The 16,889-nt window shown below is 39.2% G+C and overlaps 1 protein-coding gene across 12 annotated transcripts in view; it reads right to left on the bottom strand.

The window, feature by feature from the left end:
• Nucleotides 1–16,889, bottom strand: part of PCDH15 (protocadherin related 15) — a 457,138-nt gene that overhangs the window by 94,759 nt on the left and 345,490 nt on the right. For all 12 annotated transcript variants that reach the window (XM_026851785.1, XM_026851794.1, XM_026851792.1 and 9 more), the window contains 2 exons: nucleotides 14,555–14,671; nucleotides 411–551 (listed from right to left, as the gene is read on the bottom strand). In XM_026851785.1, the coding sequence (XP_026707586.1) occupies nucleotides 411–551; nucleotides 14,555–14,671 (258 nt within the window). The remainder of the gene's footprint in view (nucleotides 1–410; nucleotides 552–14,554; nucleotides 14,672–16,889) is intronic.

Below are 16,889 nucleotides of genomic sequence, written 5' to 3'. Positions count from 1 at the left end.
ACAGCACTTGTGAACAAGGAAGTCCCAGACTATCCAACTGTGCAGTAACTTTGTTTACAAGATATCTCACCTTTCTTACAAAGTTCTCACAAAATTGCTAAGCTGGCAGCCCTACTCAAAACAAGGATATCAGCAAGGAAACTTTCAAAAGCTGAGGTTTCCTTCAGCTGCCTCCCTGTTTCTTCTGCCCTCCTAACAGTAGCAATCACATCCATTCAAGAATTTTCTGAAATCAAAAAGGCACAAAACATGTGCCAGGAAGAAATTTAAGGAAGTAAAGAAACAGACCAAACAAAAATTTTTCATCTTTCTATGCAATATAAAGCAACACAAAGAAACACGAAGCTAAAAGAGATTTCACCAAACAGAAGCAATGTTTCCTGACAGTAAAGAGTGATATGAGTTCATACCTTAAACACTGTACTTGGCTCCTCATTCAGGTTTACTCGGGTTACTACACGTCCGGAGTTTTCTTCCACATCAAAAATGCTGGCACTGTAAGGAAACTGGACAACATCTACTTTGTATCGGACTCGACTTGCCGGTGTCCCCTGTAAGGCACAACCAAAGTAACTTGTGTATTTCTGTATTTTTACACATCTCATTAATTTAGTAAAGGATTACAATGCAACACTGGTAAACGGACCATCAAAACCAAAACTTGCAGTTTGCTTTCCTCACAACTGGTTTTGTTACTGAGCATCACCCCAAAATATCTTAGAGATAAAATATCTTATCTGAGACATCCCATTGGAAAAATGACAAGAGGTTTGTCAAGAAGATGAAAAACCCATCTACTTAAATACAGACAGGAGCAGTGAAATTTTTAGAATTTCAGTTTAAATACTGATAGATGATGAGCATGGCTTAAGGTTGGCTAATAACCTTTCAAAAATACTTTAACATAAAATAAAAATCTCCTTTGAAGTTCAAGAAACTTCTAAATACTCTAAAAACTCCCAACACCTATTCAGCTTGTCCTGAAAGTTACAGTGTGTTGTTACTGAAGATGGGAAGATGTGTGTTATATTACTTGCTGAAAAGTCAGACTATATTTTTTGCGGACAGGACAGTCCAGCCTACGTGACATTCACACACTTCTCTTTTAGAGGACACAAAATGAAAATGGCACTGGGTTGCCTGGGCAAATCCACCATGCAGCCTAAATGTGTTGGTTTACATGTAAATCAAACAGCAGCATCTTTTCACCAAAGACAAGTGCTGAAGAATTAATGCATTTCAAAATCCTCACCTCCAAGGAGTAAACCACACAGACTATAGGGCCTTTCAGTATAGTAGCACTCCCAAACACATTCCAGCACACGCTCTCCCTGCGGCTGACCTGTACAGGTCTAGCAGTTTTGGCACAACCATCTAAAAGCTCCCGTTAGTGCCTTCCTGCGTGAAGAGGTGAACCTGCCCTTTGCTGCAGGGCTGCGACAGTGCCCAGTGCCTGTGTGAAGTGACCGGCTGCATGTGCCCTTCCCCACCTCTAACAGAGGGCTTCTGCCTCCCCACAGAGGGCTGAGCACCACCAGTGCCATTGACTATTACATATCAGGGCTGGCTCTAAGCACAATGTCAGAAAACAAAAAGAAGAATACATTTGTCGTGTCAGCAGTGGTGGAAAACGCAGCTTTGCAAACAGATTGTAACTAGCCCCATCATGAACCCTCCCCACTGTTCCGCCCCTGTTTCAATGACAGAGAAAGCAAGCGCAGACAGCCTATGTGTGTGTCACAAATTGTCTGCGTGCATATGCACCCAAATACACCAAATTAAAAAGGGAATCAGAAGAGGCATTGCCAGAGGGTATAATAATCAAATTTTTCAGATCAGTAACTCAGCATTTTCTAATAGAAGGCAATTTACCTGGTTTAGCTGTTTGAACACTAACTGCCTAAATAAGTCACACCTATTGGGAAGAATGAAGTTTTTTAAAATATCCAATATATTCCAATGGTCCCATTCCAGCAGTCAGCCTTCAGGGACCTTCAGAGGACGTGGAGTAACACCCTGCCTGTAAGCACAGCCCAGGAGGCAGCTGCTCCCCCAGCAGAGAGGTGGGAGGGCACTGGCAGCTGGTGCTGACCGGTGTGACGGATCAAAAACCAACATGGGTGGCAACGCTTGTCCCGGGGATCTCCACAGCCCCACCACTCCCTGGGAGCACCCGAGGCTCTGCTGCAACAGCCACTTTGCCATGTGCACCCCGAGGAGCTTCTCTGGTAGCGGCAGGAGGGTTCCTGGCACCCGTTTAAATTCTGGCAGGAATCACCCAACTGCTTTTCAGATGAGATGAACTGCACCATCGACTGGTTACAGAGGATGTCTGTGAGACATTAACTTTTAACAGGTTACTTTATTCTCAGCGAGTGCCCCTTCAGTAGTATTGTTAGTAATTCACTGTTTTCAAAGATTAAAAGATGTTGTAGCAGCAGGTTACTAAAGCAGTGAAGCCAGTAAGACTACAAACTGTGCACAAAAGAGCTGTGAGAAAAGGGGGATCCAAAGGGGTTTAAAGCAAAGAAAGGGGTTTTGTACACTGATGTCTGAATAACTATTTTTCAGCAGACCAAAATCTGTGTTACTGGGATACACAGATAGTTGGGACATTTCACAAAATTCAGACTAGTTATTTGCCAGTTGTATTTAGGAACAGATTCAGAGAAGCACTTAGAAACTCAGGTCATACAATTTGTACGGTTTCAGTTTCTTAATGCCTCTGAGTCTAGTCCTCAGATTCAGTTTTGACCTCTACATTGTATTTAAACAGACAAAACATCACAACCCAGTTTCACTAATAGCAAATTGGTAATTTTCATCTGTATTCAGTAATGTGGTATAAAGCAGCTTTGTTGCTATTGAGAATATATTCAGTGTACTATGTCAGCCACTAACTACAAGGAAACAGGGAATTTACTTTGGTAAACAGAAGCAGTTGCAAAAGTGGCTTGAGCTCACTAAATCACACCAACATTTTGTTGGTACAACAGAAGTGCACTGAAATAGCTCAGTCAAAATACACAGTCTAAATTAAAAGCTTTACTGGAATGGATTTAGCACAGGTATTTTACAACATGCTAATACATGCTACGGAGCTGTGTAACATGGTGTCAGATTTTGCAACATCAACTTCTGATGAGTAGTAGGACTTTTTAGTGAATAGAACATACATCAATGTGAGAAAAGTGACCCTTCAGCCAAGAATATTTATTTGAATTAAAACGTAAAGGGAGTTTCTAAGAATTTAATTTAGCTGTTAAAAAAACAAGAATACTTAAGTCTGATACTAAAAAAGTAAGACAGAGGACAGGGCAGCCAGGCCACCTCAGCCTTTTTCCCCATAAAACCCTGTGCACTTAACATCTTGCATGTAAAAAGAATCGAGACAGGGCTGGATGCAACTGAGACATTCACAGAATTTCTGGGAGACTTGTCCCACTGCTCCTCCGGATGATTTTACATGCAGCAGCCATGAGGCCATCGTCTCTTTGAGCCCTCCAAGGAAATCCAGCCCAGCACTTATAGGAATTCAGAACTGGGTCTGTCAGATGTGTTTTGGTGTTTAGTGAAGTAGTATGTGGAAGACTGTGATAATAGTCAGAAGCGCTTTACATGACCATGTACACTAAAGAGTGTAAATCCTAGAAAACATGAGAAATTTGAGATATCATAGCATGACAGAGGTGATTATACAACTTTCCCCTTGGCATTCAATGATTCAGTCATTTTTCTTCAACATTATAATTAAGAGGAAATTACCTGCTGAAATCCACTCAATTTGGTTTCAGAGTAATGGTCCTCACATTTCCTTGGAAGAATAAAAGCTATCATCATCATTAAACCTGCACACAGTAGGTAATTTGTTATTAAATAAACAAAAATCTCATCAGGTTATTGTTCCTGATATGACTATCAAGTAAACTTTTCTCCTGTCATTTCTGGAAAGAACAAAACAGGGACTTATTTTTTATTTACTATCTTTTGGCACCAATGTAATTAGAAAAATCTCCAGAGAGATTTCCCAGAAATCTGTTTAGAAGCAAGTTTTAATTATCTCTAATATTAATCATCTTTGGCCCCTGTTCTAAATTAATTTAGATGCATTCCTATATCTACAGCAAAATTCAAATATAGCAGATAATATTCTCAAATAAACCATAGAGGAAGGATTGTACTTGTCAGGATCCATGTTCAATTCTCTCAAACCAAAGTTTTCCTGAGAGTTCAAGACTAATGCGAAACTTAGAGCTAAAGCTCATCTAGCTTCAATTATTTCTTTTATTGCTGCATAATTCCTTAAGTTTCCACAGGGAAACGTCGTTCATTTGTGGCACAGCTGACAGGTACAAAAACGTTCCCAAAATTTACATTAGGTGATCCGGCTGCACACGGAGGCCCTGGGCAAAGAAGCCTTGGAGGGTGCACATGTGCACTGTCGAGATAACTCTCAACAGGCATAGATAGGTTCCAGAGAAATTCTAACGCAATAAAGCCAGGAAAAATGGTTGAGAAGCGTAACACAACAATAACTTCTGTATGTTTTCATGTATACCTCCGCAAGCAATTCAAATGGCAGCTTGGAATTGTTACTTCCACTATCCAAGTGGGTAAGAGACATACAAAATCAGAATGATTTGGCCCAGGAAAGAGTAGGGAAAAAAATGCATTTCACTTTCATGTGCAGTTGACTCACTCATAAAGATCCCAGGTATGCGTCTGGTAAATGACCTGCATTTTACCCCTAACTACGGAACGGTGGCATAAGGAACACAGAATTATTTACCATGTCTCTTTATACTCAAAACCACTTTCTGACTGGTCAGAAAACTGAAAGTATTACAGATAAAATGTGAAATTGGTAAGGAGTTTAATAAATTATCTCCATCTGTAGATTTTCCACACAAATCCAAACAATTTCCATCATGAAGAGTTCACTAAAGCAAATTTTGTGAAGTTAATTCTATGAAAAAAATTGGGAAGTGACACTAAAAACAGAATTTACAGGTGGCTGCACGTGTTCTTTGCAACGCGCTCAAACCACAGAACAGGTAAATGATTTTGGTGGGTCTTATACCAGCTATGAGTAGTGAATGGTGAACTCACCTATATTCACCCTAAATACATTTATATAAATTTTAAAATTTGAAGGATTTTATTCTTTAGTGTGTAACTCAACAAATGGGCCCGAAATTCTGAATTACTCAATATGGAAATTCTGCATTATTAACTATAGCAAGCTGAATACAAAAAGGACATGAACTTTTAAAGCCATGAGATAAAATTACTTTAAGAACTCATTGAATTTGCAGTATGTTTCCCAAATACAGATCTCTAGCAGACACTATGAAATCTAACAGTAATAGCTTTTAAAAGATCAAGCCCTGAGACTGCCTGAAAATGCTTTTATCTCCAGTTAAAGATCTGTGAAGTCTCTAATTAGGTATCTGTTAGCATCTTACTTTTAGTGGGCACCTGTAAAACAATAAGGACAATTACTCTCAATTTGACAAAAGGGCTCCATTGAATAAAAACCTTACAAGGTGTTACGAGATTGGATAAGCCATGAAACTGGATGTTCTGGAGCTCTGGAAGCTGGCTGCTCATTAAAATTAGTGTTGTGCATCTGTTTCTATTGACATTTCAAATGAACAAAATCGGAATATGCAGGGGAATTGCCCACGGAAGAAAAATTTCAGCTTTTATAGTGATAAACGATACAAAAAAAAAAAAAAAAAGGCATATACAGGAAGAGTAAACACCTCAAGTTATATCACTCCTGAGAATATTCACCTTCTAATAAGCAAAGCAAGCAAACTAAGCATCTATTAAGTAACTCATGTTGTTCTCCTTTCAAAATATTTGGAGGGTTAAGAGCTTTGAGAACATAGTCGTAATCATCTGGTATATTTTATCATCATGCCACATCAGTAAAGCATGAATTGTTCGCAGCGAAGAAAAATCTTCGTCTCTCCAAGAATGATCTCGGGTGTCCTTGAATAATTTAGGTATGTGCACAGGCATCTGTACATAATAACAGGTAACCCCTTCGCCAAGCGAAAAAACCCAACCGTTCAAACCCCTCCACGTGCAATTGTCTCATTTCAAATACAGATTTGTAAACTTCGATACATAACAGGAAATAAACCAGGTTTAAAGTTCTTCCTAATCACCAAAACCTTCCCAGCCTTGAGATTGACCAAGTTTGAGCTCTAAAGTTACAAAGCAAACCCTTGCTCTGCTGTGCATGTGGTTTGATCATTCCACAGAGCCACAACAGTCCCTTTGCTTTCCTTTCTCTTGCTCCCAAAGAGACTGTGTGTCCCCGTCCTTTTAGTTCAGACTATACATTAGCTTGTGCAAGAAACAAAGATATTGTGCCTTTTTTTTTTTTTTTTTTTTTTTTTTTTTTCTGGACATATACAATATGGGTTAGCAGTTATTTTTAGTTTAAATCAAATCAAAACTCAAGTCAGAGAATGGAAACCCAGCAAGAGGGAGGCAGGTTAGGTGGTGACACACCCCCATGGCCCAAGCAGTCTCTAGACACTGGTTCCACCCGTTTCCACTTGCCACTTCTGGAGCTTTTTAAGCAGCTCTGCTTTTGGGCAGGCCACTTGTCATTCTTTGAGAGCTAAGCTCTCAAACTGAGCACTGAGAGGGGAAATATTATAAATAGTCCTGAGGACACTCTCAGCAGCTGATCGATGTTGAATTGAGGGATTTATGAATCTGTACCCAGGCTGATATGAGCTTTGGATTTCTTCAGCTGCAGAGGATCATCTATCTGCCCAAAGAATAGATGGCAATAGATACTGGCTGAGGATACTAAAGACTGTGCTAATAAAATTCAGAAGTGTAGGTGAGAGAGTCAGCTACTGACTGCATCCAGGCTTTGCGGACTCCAGGTATCTCTCCCTGTAAAGAATTGAAAATATTGCTGAGAGAAACCAAAGCTGCATACATTTGGTTAGCTAAAGCTAAGTAGCAAAAATAACTATTTTTCTACAGGATATTATCACATCTACCTTAGTTGCTAGAAGCATCTCCTTCCTCGGAGCATGCACAGATTCTCTCAGCCAATTTCTTGAATAACAAGAGTGGTTCCTACCGGTTTATCAGGTTTATCACCTCTCTCTTATCTAAAAGCACCAGTCTATTAATTTCTACCATCCATACATGGCTATCTATCCATTACAAAGACTAAACTTGCTAGAACCCATCTGCTTTCCAAGGACACATCTCTAATCTTTGACGAATGCAGTAATTCATGGTGAGTTTCCACAGAAAACTGCTGTGCTTTGATGAACACAGTAGCCCTTGGTAAGCTTCCACAGAACAGTCAGAGCAAGCAGGGTTATTAAGCAATATTCAGAAATAATTAAAAGTTGCTATAGGTCACTATAAGTAAATAAGTTGCAGAGTAGGTGATCATTTCCTTGTATCAATCTCCACCAGAAGAAAACCCTTGCAAAGTTATGCGCCTCACACAGGCTACCTACTTGCACCTTTCACCATTTTTGACTTTGCCTTTTGGTCAGATGATTGTCTTCAACACAAAAGAGATGGTGAGGAAATTAAAGTCAAATAGAGTCAGTGGAGTTCTTCCAGGAAAGAAAGCAAGGGTTTTACAGTGGGGGGAAAAAAAAAAAAAAAAAAAAGTGTCTCAGTTTTATCATCCTTCTGTCTGGGATTACTCAGACACCTCTTTACGTTGTATCCAGCAAATTAAACCCATCTGGGACTCACTGGAGCAATTTCGGCACCATCAGTACAGCAGTGCCTGTTTGAGGGTCTCTGCACGCCGGGTGCTCGGCAAGTCCAAGCGTGTGTTGGAGGTGCAGCTTCTCTGTGCGGGGCGCCAGAGCTGGCTTGGACATGGCGCTTGTCCGTGATGTCCAACAGCCTCAATTTATCCACTCCTGGATACCAAGAAACCCCAGATAAATACACAAAGTCCTTAAGCTCCAGCTGGACAACACTTCTGGAAAGAAAACTCAAGACGATCTATGTGAGGAGATCCCTCTCCACACTTCTGTTTCCCACTTACACAGTGCAGCCTCCTAACCCGGGGTTATCACTCCTTGAGCTCAGTTTGCACAGTGGCTGTGACGCCTCACCCATCTGCTTCTTCACGATTACTCCCCATGCAATCAGTACAACTTTTCTCAGCTGGTCTAAAAGTTACCTCATTCTCTTCTTTCAGATCTCTACACACCAAAATAATTTGAATACACTAGTACTTACACCTTAAAGGGATTATTCAAATGCAAAACAGAATGTGTGCTCAACTGTCTCAACAATTTCAATTGCAGTGATATTAAAATTGAAGATTTTTATTTTAGTAAGGTTTGTCAGCTATTTAGAAGAACTGAAGTTGTACTCAAGCTTCTCCTTGGCAGCCATACAACTATGGCTCTACTTTATTATCACAATTCCCTCTGACTCCCTTGGCCTGTTTTTATTGCTTTCTGCTTAGCATTTTCTTACCCTTTAGATGTAGTGTGTCTGTACTTAGATGTGATCTCTTCAAGGAAAGACAGGACAACAGGATGAGCAACTATAGCATATAAAAGTAATTTGAAAAATCTGATACCATGGAACTATTTTAAAACTGTAGAAAAATATACTGTTGCATGTTTCAATAAATCAAATGACAATATGTTGATTTTACATGAAACACATGTAAACACAGAATTTACCAGGTTTCAATGACCAGCATGGTATTTCAAATTAGAGTGTTTTTTAAAAATGTAACAGTAACTTCTGAAACATAATTTATATTCTGAGTCACTGCAAAAAGTGAATTCAAACTGGAAAAGAAAGGAGATGAAAGGAGAAACTGGTAAGAATATAAACTGACATTTGCTCAAGACAGCCCTTCAAATCCTGCTCTGGCCTTTAGTGAAAAGCACTGGTTTCTATGTTTTAATTGACATTTTGCTAAGGACCTGAAGGAATAACTATCAGAGATCTCTTACGTCTTCAGGCCCAGATTTTTTGACTGCGTTGAAATACACAGGTCAAAATAAAACTATAACGAATTATCTACTTGGAAGCATTTGTATCTAGCACAAAGAATTATTGTTTTAATTTAGTAACTGTTAACAGTAACCAGAAATCCATGGGCTTCTGCAACCCAGCCAATCCTATTATCAACAATTGCCCTCAAATGATGGTTTAATGTTTTAGGAATCAATAAAATTGAGAAAATTACACATCTTCATTCTGACTCAGACATTCATTTGTTCACACCTATACACATTCATAGATGTAAGATACACTGATTTGCGAATAATTTACTGCATGGAGATTTAATGGGGGGAGTCTTTTTAAAGAAAAACAAGAGACCATTTAATCTACATCTCCAATAAATGAAACAAAGAGTACTTCATTTAACAGTAAAAGCTCACTCTTACCCCTTCTGACTGTTTTTGAGAGCATATCATAGTCACTCATGGCACTTCCACACCTATATGCCGTAAGTTTTTAAATCACTTAGGAAATACACTACTACTGCAAACCAGAACCCCCCATCTTTCACCTACATTACTGTTTGTACTCATGCCATCTGCACTGACCATTTAATGCCTTCAGTTACACGTATGACTTGTCTTTAGAAGTCAAAAGTCAGAGATAAAACCATGATCTTCTCCCAGGAACATCACTGAATGATGTTGAGCACTTTGAGAGTCAAAACCTAACACAGTGGGTAAGATACCCGCACCCTTTGTTACAGATGATGATTTATTAACTTGATGATGATTTATTAACACTTCAGTGTCATGGAATTTTTTTCTACCACTTACATGCCTGTAACTGCTGCTGTCACCTTTGCTGTAGGAACAACAGAACAAAACCACAATAGCCCCAGTCCAGCAGCTCAGAGGAGGAACAGGGTGAGGATGGTGCCTATGGGGTGAAATGGAGAGTCTAACTCCACTGACACTGTTCAACACTTCCTTCTGACCCCAAACCTGCTCTTCGGCTGCTGGAAAATTCAGATTTTCAGAGAAATCACATGCAGGTGCTGAGCATTTCAATTTGGGTTCTCATACCATCCACATGAATTTGACAATGAAGAGCAAAGCTGGGATTTGCTGAAGACAGTGGGCAGTCTCTGAAGAGCTGATTAGGTCTGAAAAGCTTTTGTTGCAGATGATGAAAAAAATCTAGCCCGACTTCTGTTCTGGGCTGAGTTTAATGTTGACAGGGGAATAGTCTAAATCATTTGTAAAATGACAACAGAAAAATTCAGGCTTGGGTACTTCAAATTAGGCTTTTATTAGATCTGTCCTGACAATCAGGCATATTTTAAAGCCACAATTATTTTCTTAATAAATATACCTTTCTTTTCTTGATCTGATAAAATAGATATATTAGTACTGTACAAATAAGATTCCACCAGGTTAAAAACCCAAACCACACAACTAAAATACTGATGATGATAACTAAGAATATTTTTTCCTTTAAGGCAAGTTTAGAGGAATGTACTCCTGCTGAACAAAGAAAAACGTCTGTTTTTTTAAAACAATTTCTGTGAATTCATATCAAATATTTTGTGACACCACTTAATGTCAAAGCTAACTCTAAATAAACACAGATCTGCCAGTAGCACAAAACATCTAAACAGGTTGGCTCAGTCAGAAGAAGAAACAAAGCCATTTATGCCTGATATATTTCTCTATATTCTTTTTTATTTTAAAAGCAAAAACTACCAGCCATTAGTTTGAAATAATATACCAACTTTCAAAAACTATTTTAAAAGCTTTCCTCCATAGTTGGCTAACTTTTATGGCTATTGTATTCATTAAATGCCTACGGGCAACTTAATTTTTAAGTCTTCATAAAAATAAAAGAAATGCAACAGTTGATTTTGAAGACCATTATCTTAACATTACTGTCATAGGCAGTTATGCCTGTAATAATGGTAATAAACAGGAATTTTGATCTCTCTCTCTTGCATGTCCATCAATTTTTCCACAGAAGTAGAAGTGATCCCCACATCTTTCAAATATAAACCACTCAAAACCATATAAAAGCAATCCATATAAATGTGTGAGGAAATCACAAGAAAGGAATCTGGGAGACATAAGCACTTTAGCCAGGTTTTTTTATTCTGCCACTCTCATACCACCTAGAGATGGCTGTTACTACCCCCTGTGCAAAATATCATGCAAGCTTATCCGTGAACAGATAGATGTAGAAACTGGACACGTGATAGTGACAGAAATGTTAGAAAAGGAGAGAGGTCAGAAGGGTTTGGGTTTTTTAAGTGAAAAATTTAAGTAACTTTGCATTAGGAAATGCTGATTCCACAAGGACTAAGAATTGTTATAAATATACATTAATCAGTTTCTGGACTATTTTGTTTCCTCCAGTATTTCATTGATATCTGGGACACATTAAATCCAGGGATCATAAAACGAAGATTATATCAGAATGGGCAAACACTTTATCAAAACCAAAATATCTTGTAAGGTAATAGTTACTATTGAAAAAAAGCTGGGGGAAAAAAAAAAAAAAGTTAAAAAGTGATTCTCTAGCACCAATTAACAATTATTTTTTTTCTATCCTCACTAACCCATTTATGTCACAATTTCCATGGAAGTGCTTGCCCAGTTTCATTGATCCTTAATATCACTTTCTGCAGATTTTTCTCAAAGCTCAGTATGACAAACCTGCTAGGAGCAAAAACGTACTGGTGCAAGGGGCAGAAACGGATCCATAGAACTGTGACTAATTAATATTTTAGATTTCTATTGTGGCAATCAAAAAATCGCACAGTTCCAGCAGTCATGTGCAGCCCGTTTTTCTCACTCCTCACTGGCAGATCACTCTGAAGCGCCCCCACTTGTGATATGGGCGGACTGTTACCTTTTGAATTACTTGCTGCTAACTGCTGAGGATGAGAGCTCTTGAAGGGAAATAGTGTTTTCTACCTCCCTTGTTCCCAAGTCATGCCTAGGGAGAGCAACAGCGAATCTTCTCCAGCTAAGCAGCATCTGCTGAACTCCCTGAAATGCTGAATGCAATTGAGACCCAGTTATGTGCAGGTAAAATTTACTAATTCGGTAACAGCACTCCAGAAGTACTAGTGCTTCATTCAGGAAAAATCCTAATAAAATGAGCTGATACCTTTGTGCAATACAAACTTATGTCAGCATAAAATGCAAAGATAAATGTAAACATAACCCTTGCAGGCTCCTTATGCCACCCAGAAACTTTGGCCATTTTAATCTCAATTTCCATTCTGTAATCTCCAGGTTATTGCCCCTAACATATGGAGGAGTAAGACATTCATGAAACATGACAGTAAAAGTCATTCACAGAGTAGAATCAAAAAGTCTTAAATCAATTTAAAAATTGTTTTCCAGCAAATAACTATGAGATCTGAGCAATCAAACCTACTTCCCCCTGCAAATCGTTGTTTTAAACAGGACTAGATGATGGTGGAAACCTAGACCTGGTGTACCCCAAGGAAAGAGTGAAGGAGGTCAGTCAAAAGCACTAGACTTTCACAGAGCAAAAAGGCAATGGGAGCGTGAGTGTAGATAGGCCACAAAAATATGAATGTTTATGAAACTTTCTGAAGGGCTACTGCAGGGACTTCTACATTTTATACTTCTGCAGTACTACTAGAAACACATCCCCTTGCTTAGGCATAGTGGTTTGAGCCCAGGTGATATGGGTACAAGTCTAGTTAACCTTGCATGTCCCTGATCTTCACAGGTGCTGCAGCTCGTCACCTTTATACAAAACTCCTGGCTTGGAAGACTTCCACCCAACTGCAGAAATACCCCAGGTTTGTCAGGAACTCTGGCCAGCCCCTGGCCTCGTAGGTAAGATTTTTTTTTTTACACAGAAATAGAGATCAAGGTTTGAATCCTTCAGCCAGCAGAGGGAAGGCAGCCTAGGCCTCTCTGACATCCTATGGAAAGGCTCTTCCCAGCAAGATTAATATAACAAGATTCAAAAGAAGGAGACCAGGTGCTACCACTACATCATCTTTCTCCTGCTGCATGCTAAAAGCTGTGAGTACACCTAGATGTGTCTTTGAAGGAGTTTAGATGCCTGCCATGAACAGTCCTAGGCTCTGTATTTTTAAAAGCATCTCTAAAGCAGGACACTAGAAATTCTCATTTCTAGTGCTCAGTCTAATAAATACATATGCTCACTATTCTGCTTTTAATTAAATGGATTTGTGATTAACATGTTGGCTGGTTGGGGCTCTATTCTAATGTGCCTGAACTCCATGGAAGGAGCTTTACACACACCTCAGGCTCCATTCTGCAAGCAGAGCACTCAAAATCAGGCACCAACATCTCTTACACTCCTCCCCTTCAAATTATCCAGGACGAACCATTTCAGGCACATCTCTCCACTTCTTTTGTTTACTGCTTAAACAATGTCTATGTTCTCTGCTGCTGCATTCCTTAAGTACTCTGCAGCACTATTAATTGATAACTACTGCTATTCATTACCTATTGGATGATACTACTGTCTTGCGTATACTTTAAACAAGCACTAGTCCGGACCTTCAGCTGTTATAAACTAGCTTGAATGCATCCAAGTTCATCAGTACTCCACTGATATGTATCACCTGCAGGGAATTTACTTACCTTTGTGTATTAGGACTTTTTAAAAGGGGATAGCAGGACTGTCCTTACAGAAACACTGCTTTAGCACTTCTGTCCTTGGGTGGTAAATAAATTACTACGTAATTTATTTAGCTAAGCTACAATTGATTTGTGTCAGAGCACTGCCATCAGCTTTTAATGTGCATGGCACATTCTCTCTGAACTCTTCTCCCCAAGGATTATTCTCCTTAATATGCCAAACACTAACAATTAAAAATTAAACCTGGCTGGCAGAACATCTTTGGCTTTTATTGTCCTCAGTGTATCATCTGGTCACCAATGTTCATCAACCTCTGATTACAAAAATTGATATTACCCTTCAGAATAGCTAACAAGTCAAAAATACGTGCCCGGTTCTGTCAATCAAGTGCTTCACTGGGGAACAGAGATAAAAGCCAGTGGCAGAAATAAACCTTATCCCCATGGCAGGTGCACTCGGTTCAAACACTGCACATCCAGTAAGGGCTGGATGGTGAGCTGTACGGTTCCACGTGATCCTGTGATGTCGCAGACTGGAAATGCACAAAGACTGCAAAGTCAAGAAAGCAACAATCTTAAAGTTGAGGTTTGCTTCCTCTTTAAGCTGCAGAACTGTGCTGAAGAGAAGCACGGCTTCCCTCCCTGCCTGTTCCTCTTACTCATCTACACAGTGAAGTCGGATACAGAGCTTTCAAAAAATCTTCCTGACAGAAAGGAGCTGTACCACTGCTTTGCCAGCTTCAGGAACAGTCGTTGTAAATGCAGCCTCTGTCCAGACCGACAAAGGACAGGCTGACATAAAAAGATACATGGGTTACTTCTCTGTGAAAGTCAGAATAATCACCTTTGTTGTTGAGAGAGTTAGGTCACTTAGGAGAGTTAAAGATTTGTCCCTCTTGGGTGCAGAGTATTAAGAGAACCTTTTTGCTTACCGGAGGATCTTGATCCTCAGCTGAAACGGTAGTGATAACAGTGCCCTTGACTGCATCAGGAGCAACCATTCCCCTGTAGAGCTTTTTGCTAAATACTGGAGAGTAATCATTCATATCCTGCAAAACATAATTAAGAGTTTAGTTCTGAAGTTCAAACAAAATTATAGATGTATTCACAACTGTTTTTTCAAACTCTACCCAATCACTCCTTCCTCATTTAGAAAGCCTATTTGCCATTCACAGCCTCTCTTGGCTCTCAATTCCATTACCACTGCATAAAACTAGCACACAAGGGAAGGTGCCAAAGTTTAACAAAATATATTCATGTGAGACTGAAGGAAATTCTGCAGAAAAACACACTCTCACACATAAACAAAGCAGAAATTTCCATGACACCTGCTTCTCAATCAGTGGGCCACAACATGGCTTTGATAATTTTCTGAAGTGAATGAGCTGCTGTTGCTTGATAGTGTTTGTTACCTCTAATATGCAATAAATGAACAGAAAATATAATGTCAGATTAGTATCAACACCTCATGAGAGCTGAAGATGGTGTTCCTCAGACTGATACGTATGTTGCCAAAAATAAGCTTCAAAGGCTTGAGTTTAGCCCAATTTCATCGATATAGTAGTGTAGGTATGCACATATGTACACTTTCACACACATATATGTGTGCACAGCTATATAATGTAAATATACCTTCGTGGGTACCTCCTCGATTGAAAGATGTAACCTCACCCAAACATCAGGCGTCGTGGGATTGTGCAAGCTGGCACTAAGTTAGATGCAGCATTCGGATGCACATGGCTCTTGGTGACATGGTGCCCCAGGCATCAGCAGCCACAAACATTTAGCAACTCGGCCAGCATCACGTTATTAAAAAGGCATTGATTCTGACTGCCAGAAGTTGTCAGAAAATATTTTTTTTTGTCAAAATTCTCTCACAGAGAGTTACAGACAATGTATCTGTATGATCCTTTAAAAATCACAATCTTTATTCCACCAATAAAATGGATTTCTGTTTTTGTTTTTTTTTTTTTCTGTAGAACAACCTCCCTAGCGTGAATTCTACCGAGAACAGATTTATTCATTTTTGCATACTACTACTTCCATTGTATTGTGCGCATGGATAACATAGATGAAATTTTCTGGTTTTTTTTGCAGAACAAATAAGAAGCATCATACGCCCTAGCACACAAGAGTGGCTTTACTGATCCACAAATGAAGAGCAGACTTTTTTCCCCTTAAAGCAGAATGTGTGCCTGAGCTCTGGGGGAATACAGGTGCCAACCACCTCTTAGGTAACCCACACAAACACAGTTACACAAAGCTTATACAATCATGCCTCTACCTGTTGTCACAGCTCTTCATGCTGCAAATGCAATATGCTGATACTGGCTAGCATGCTGTATTACACAATCATTTGAAACATTTGTCCGTACCTCATTGGAGGAAACAACAGTATAATAAACATCTACTTAAAAAAAAACCAAAACAAACCAACCAACCCTGTTACAAGTCTACGTAGTAAATGCCTGAATAATTAAAGCATTTTGCCGAGAGGTCCACAATTCAGGTCTTCAAGGCACTGGAAATGCTTTTTCTCCAATTTTCAGATTTTCAAAGTGATAACTGGATGAACAAAAAGTAACTCCTAGGCAATTCAAGCTAGGAGAGAACTCAAACGAAAACATTTTGGAAAAACATTCAACTTAGATTAGCATTTTATGAATGGAATCACAGGCACTGAATCTTATAATTTCAATTTTTTGACCTGTTAGCAAGAAAATAATTTATTTAATCTGCGAGTTTAATTCCCAGGACTATTTTACATAAACAATCTTGTTTCTCATGATTCTTCAAAGTGACATCATACTTGTAAAATAAGCTATCTCTTGTTCCATTTTGCTCCCAGTAACTCCACTCCACTGCTGTTGCAAAGAAACCAACATCATACAGCATTTTCACACTGTAAGACTCCACTCACAGCCATTCTACCTCAAAGAAAAGATGGGAAATTACTTTATTTTAAGCAGACACAAAGCAGTTATGAATACAGAAATTCTAGGTATGGAATATTAAAAATAATCCCCAGTATGATGGGAGAAACGTGCTACAACACGACATAGATAGTTCTTACAACTGTGTAAGTCGGTACGTTTGGAACTGTTGTGGTTCGTAAACCCTGGAAGTTTTCCTGTGAGATACACAACCTTTTAAAAACTGCATACACACAGAGAAGACACCGTCTGTCCTTCCATATGAAGTCTCCATCTGGGGTAATGACCCAATTCTACGGTCATGATAACTCTTTCCCCCCCCCCCCCCCCCCCC

This window comes from Athene cunicularia (assembly GCF_003259725.1).
Source record: "Athene cunicularia isolate RWA chromosome 6 unlocalized genomic scaffold, athCun1 chr6_part2, whole genome shotgun sequence".
NCBI lineage: Eukaryota > Metazoa > Chordata > Aves > Strigiformes > Strigidae > Athene > Athene cunicularia.
Note: the sequence above shows the minus strand (reverse complement) of the source record. Positions and strands in the feature narration are given on the sequence as shown.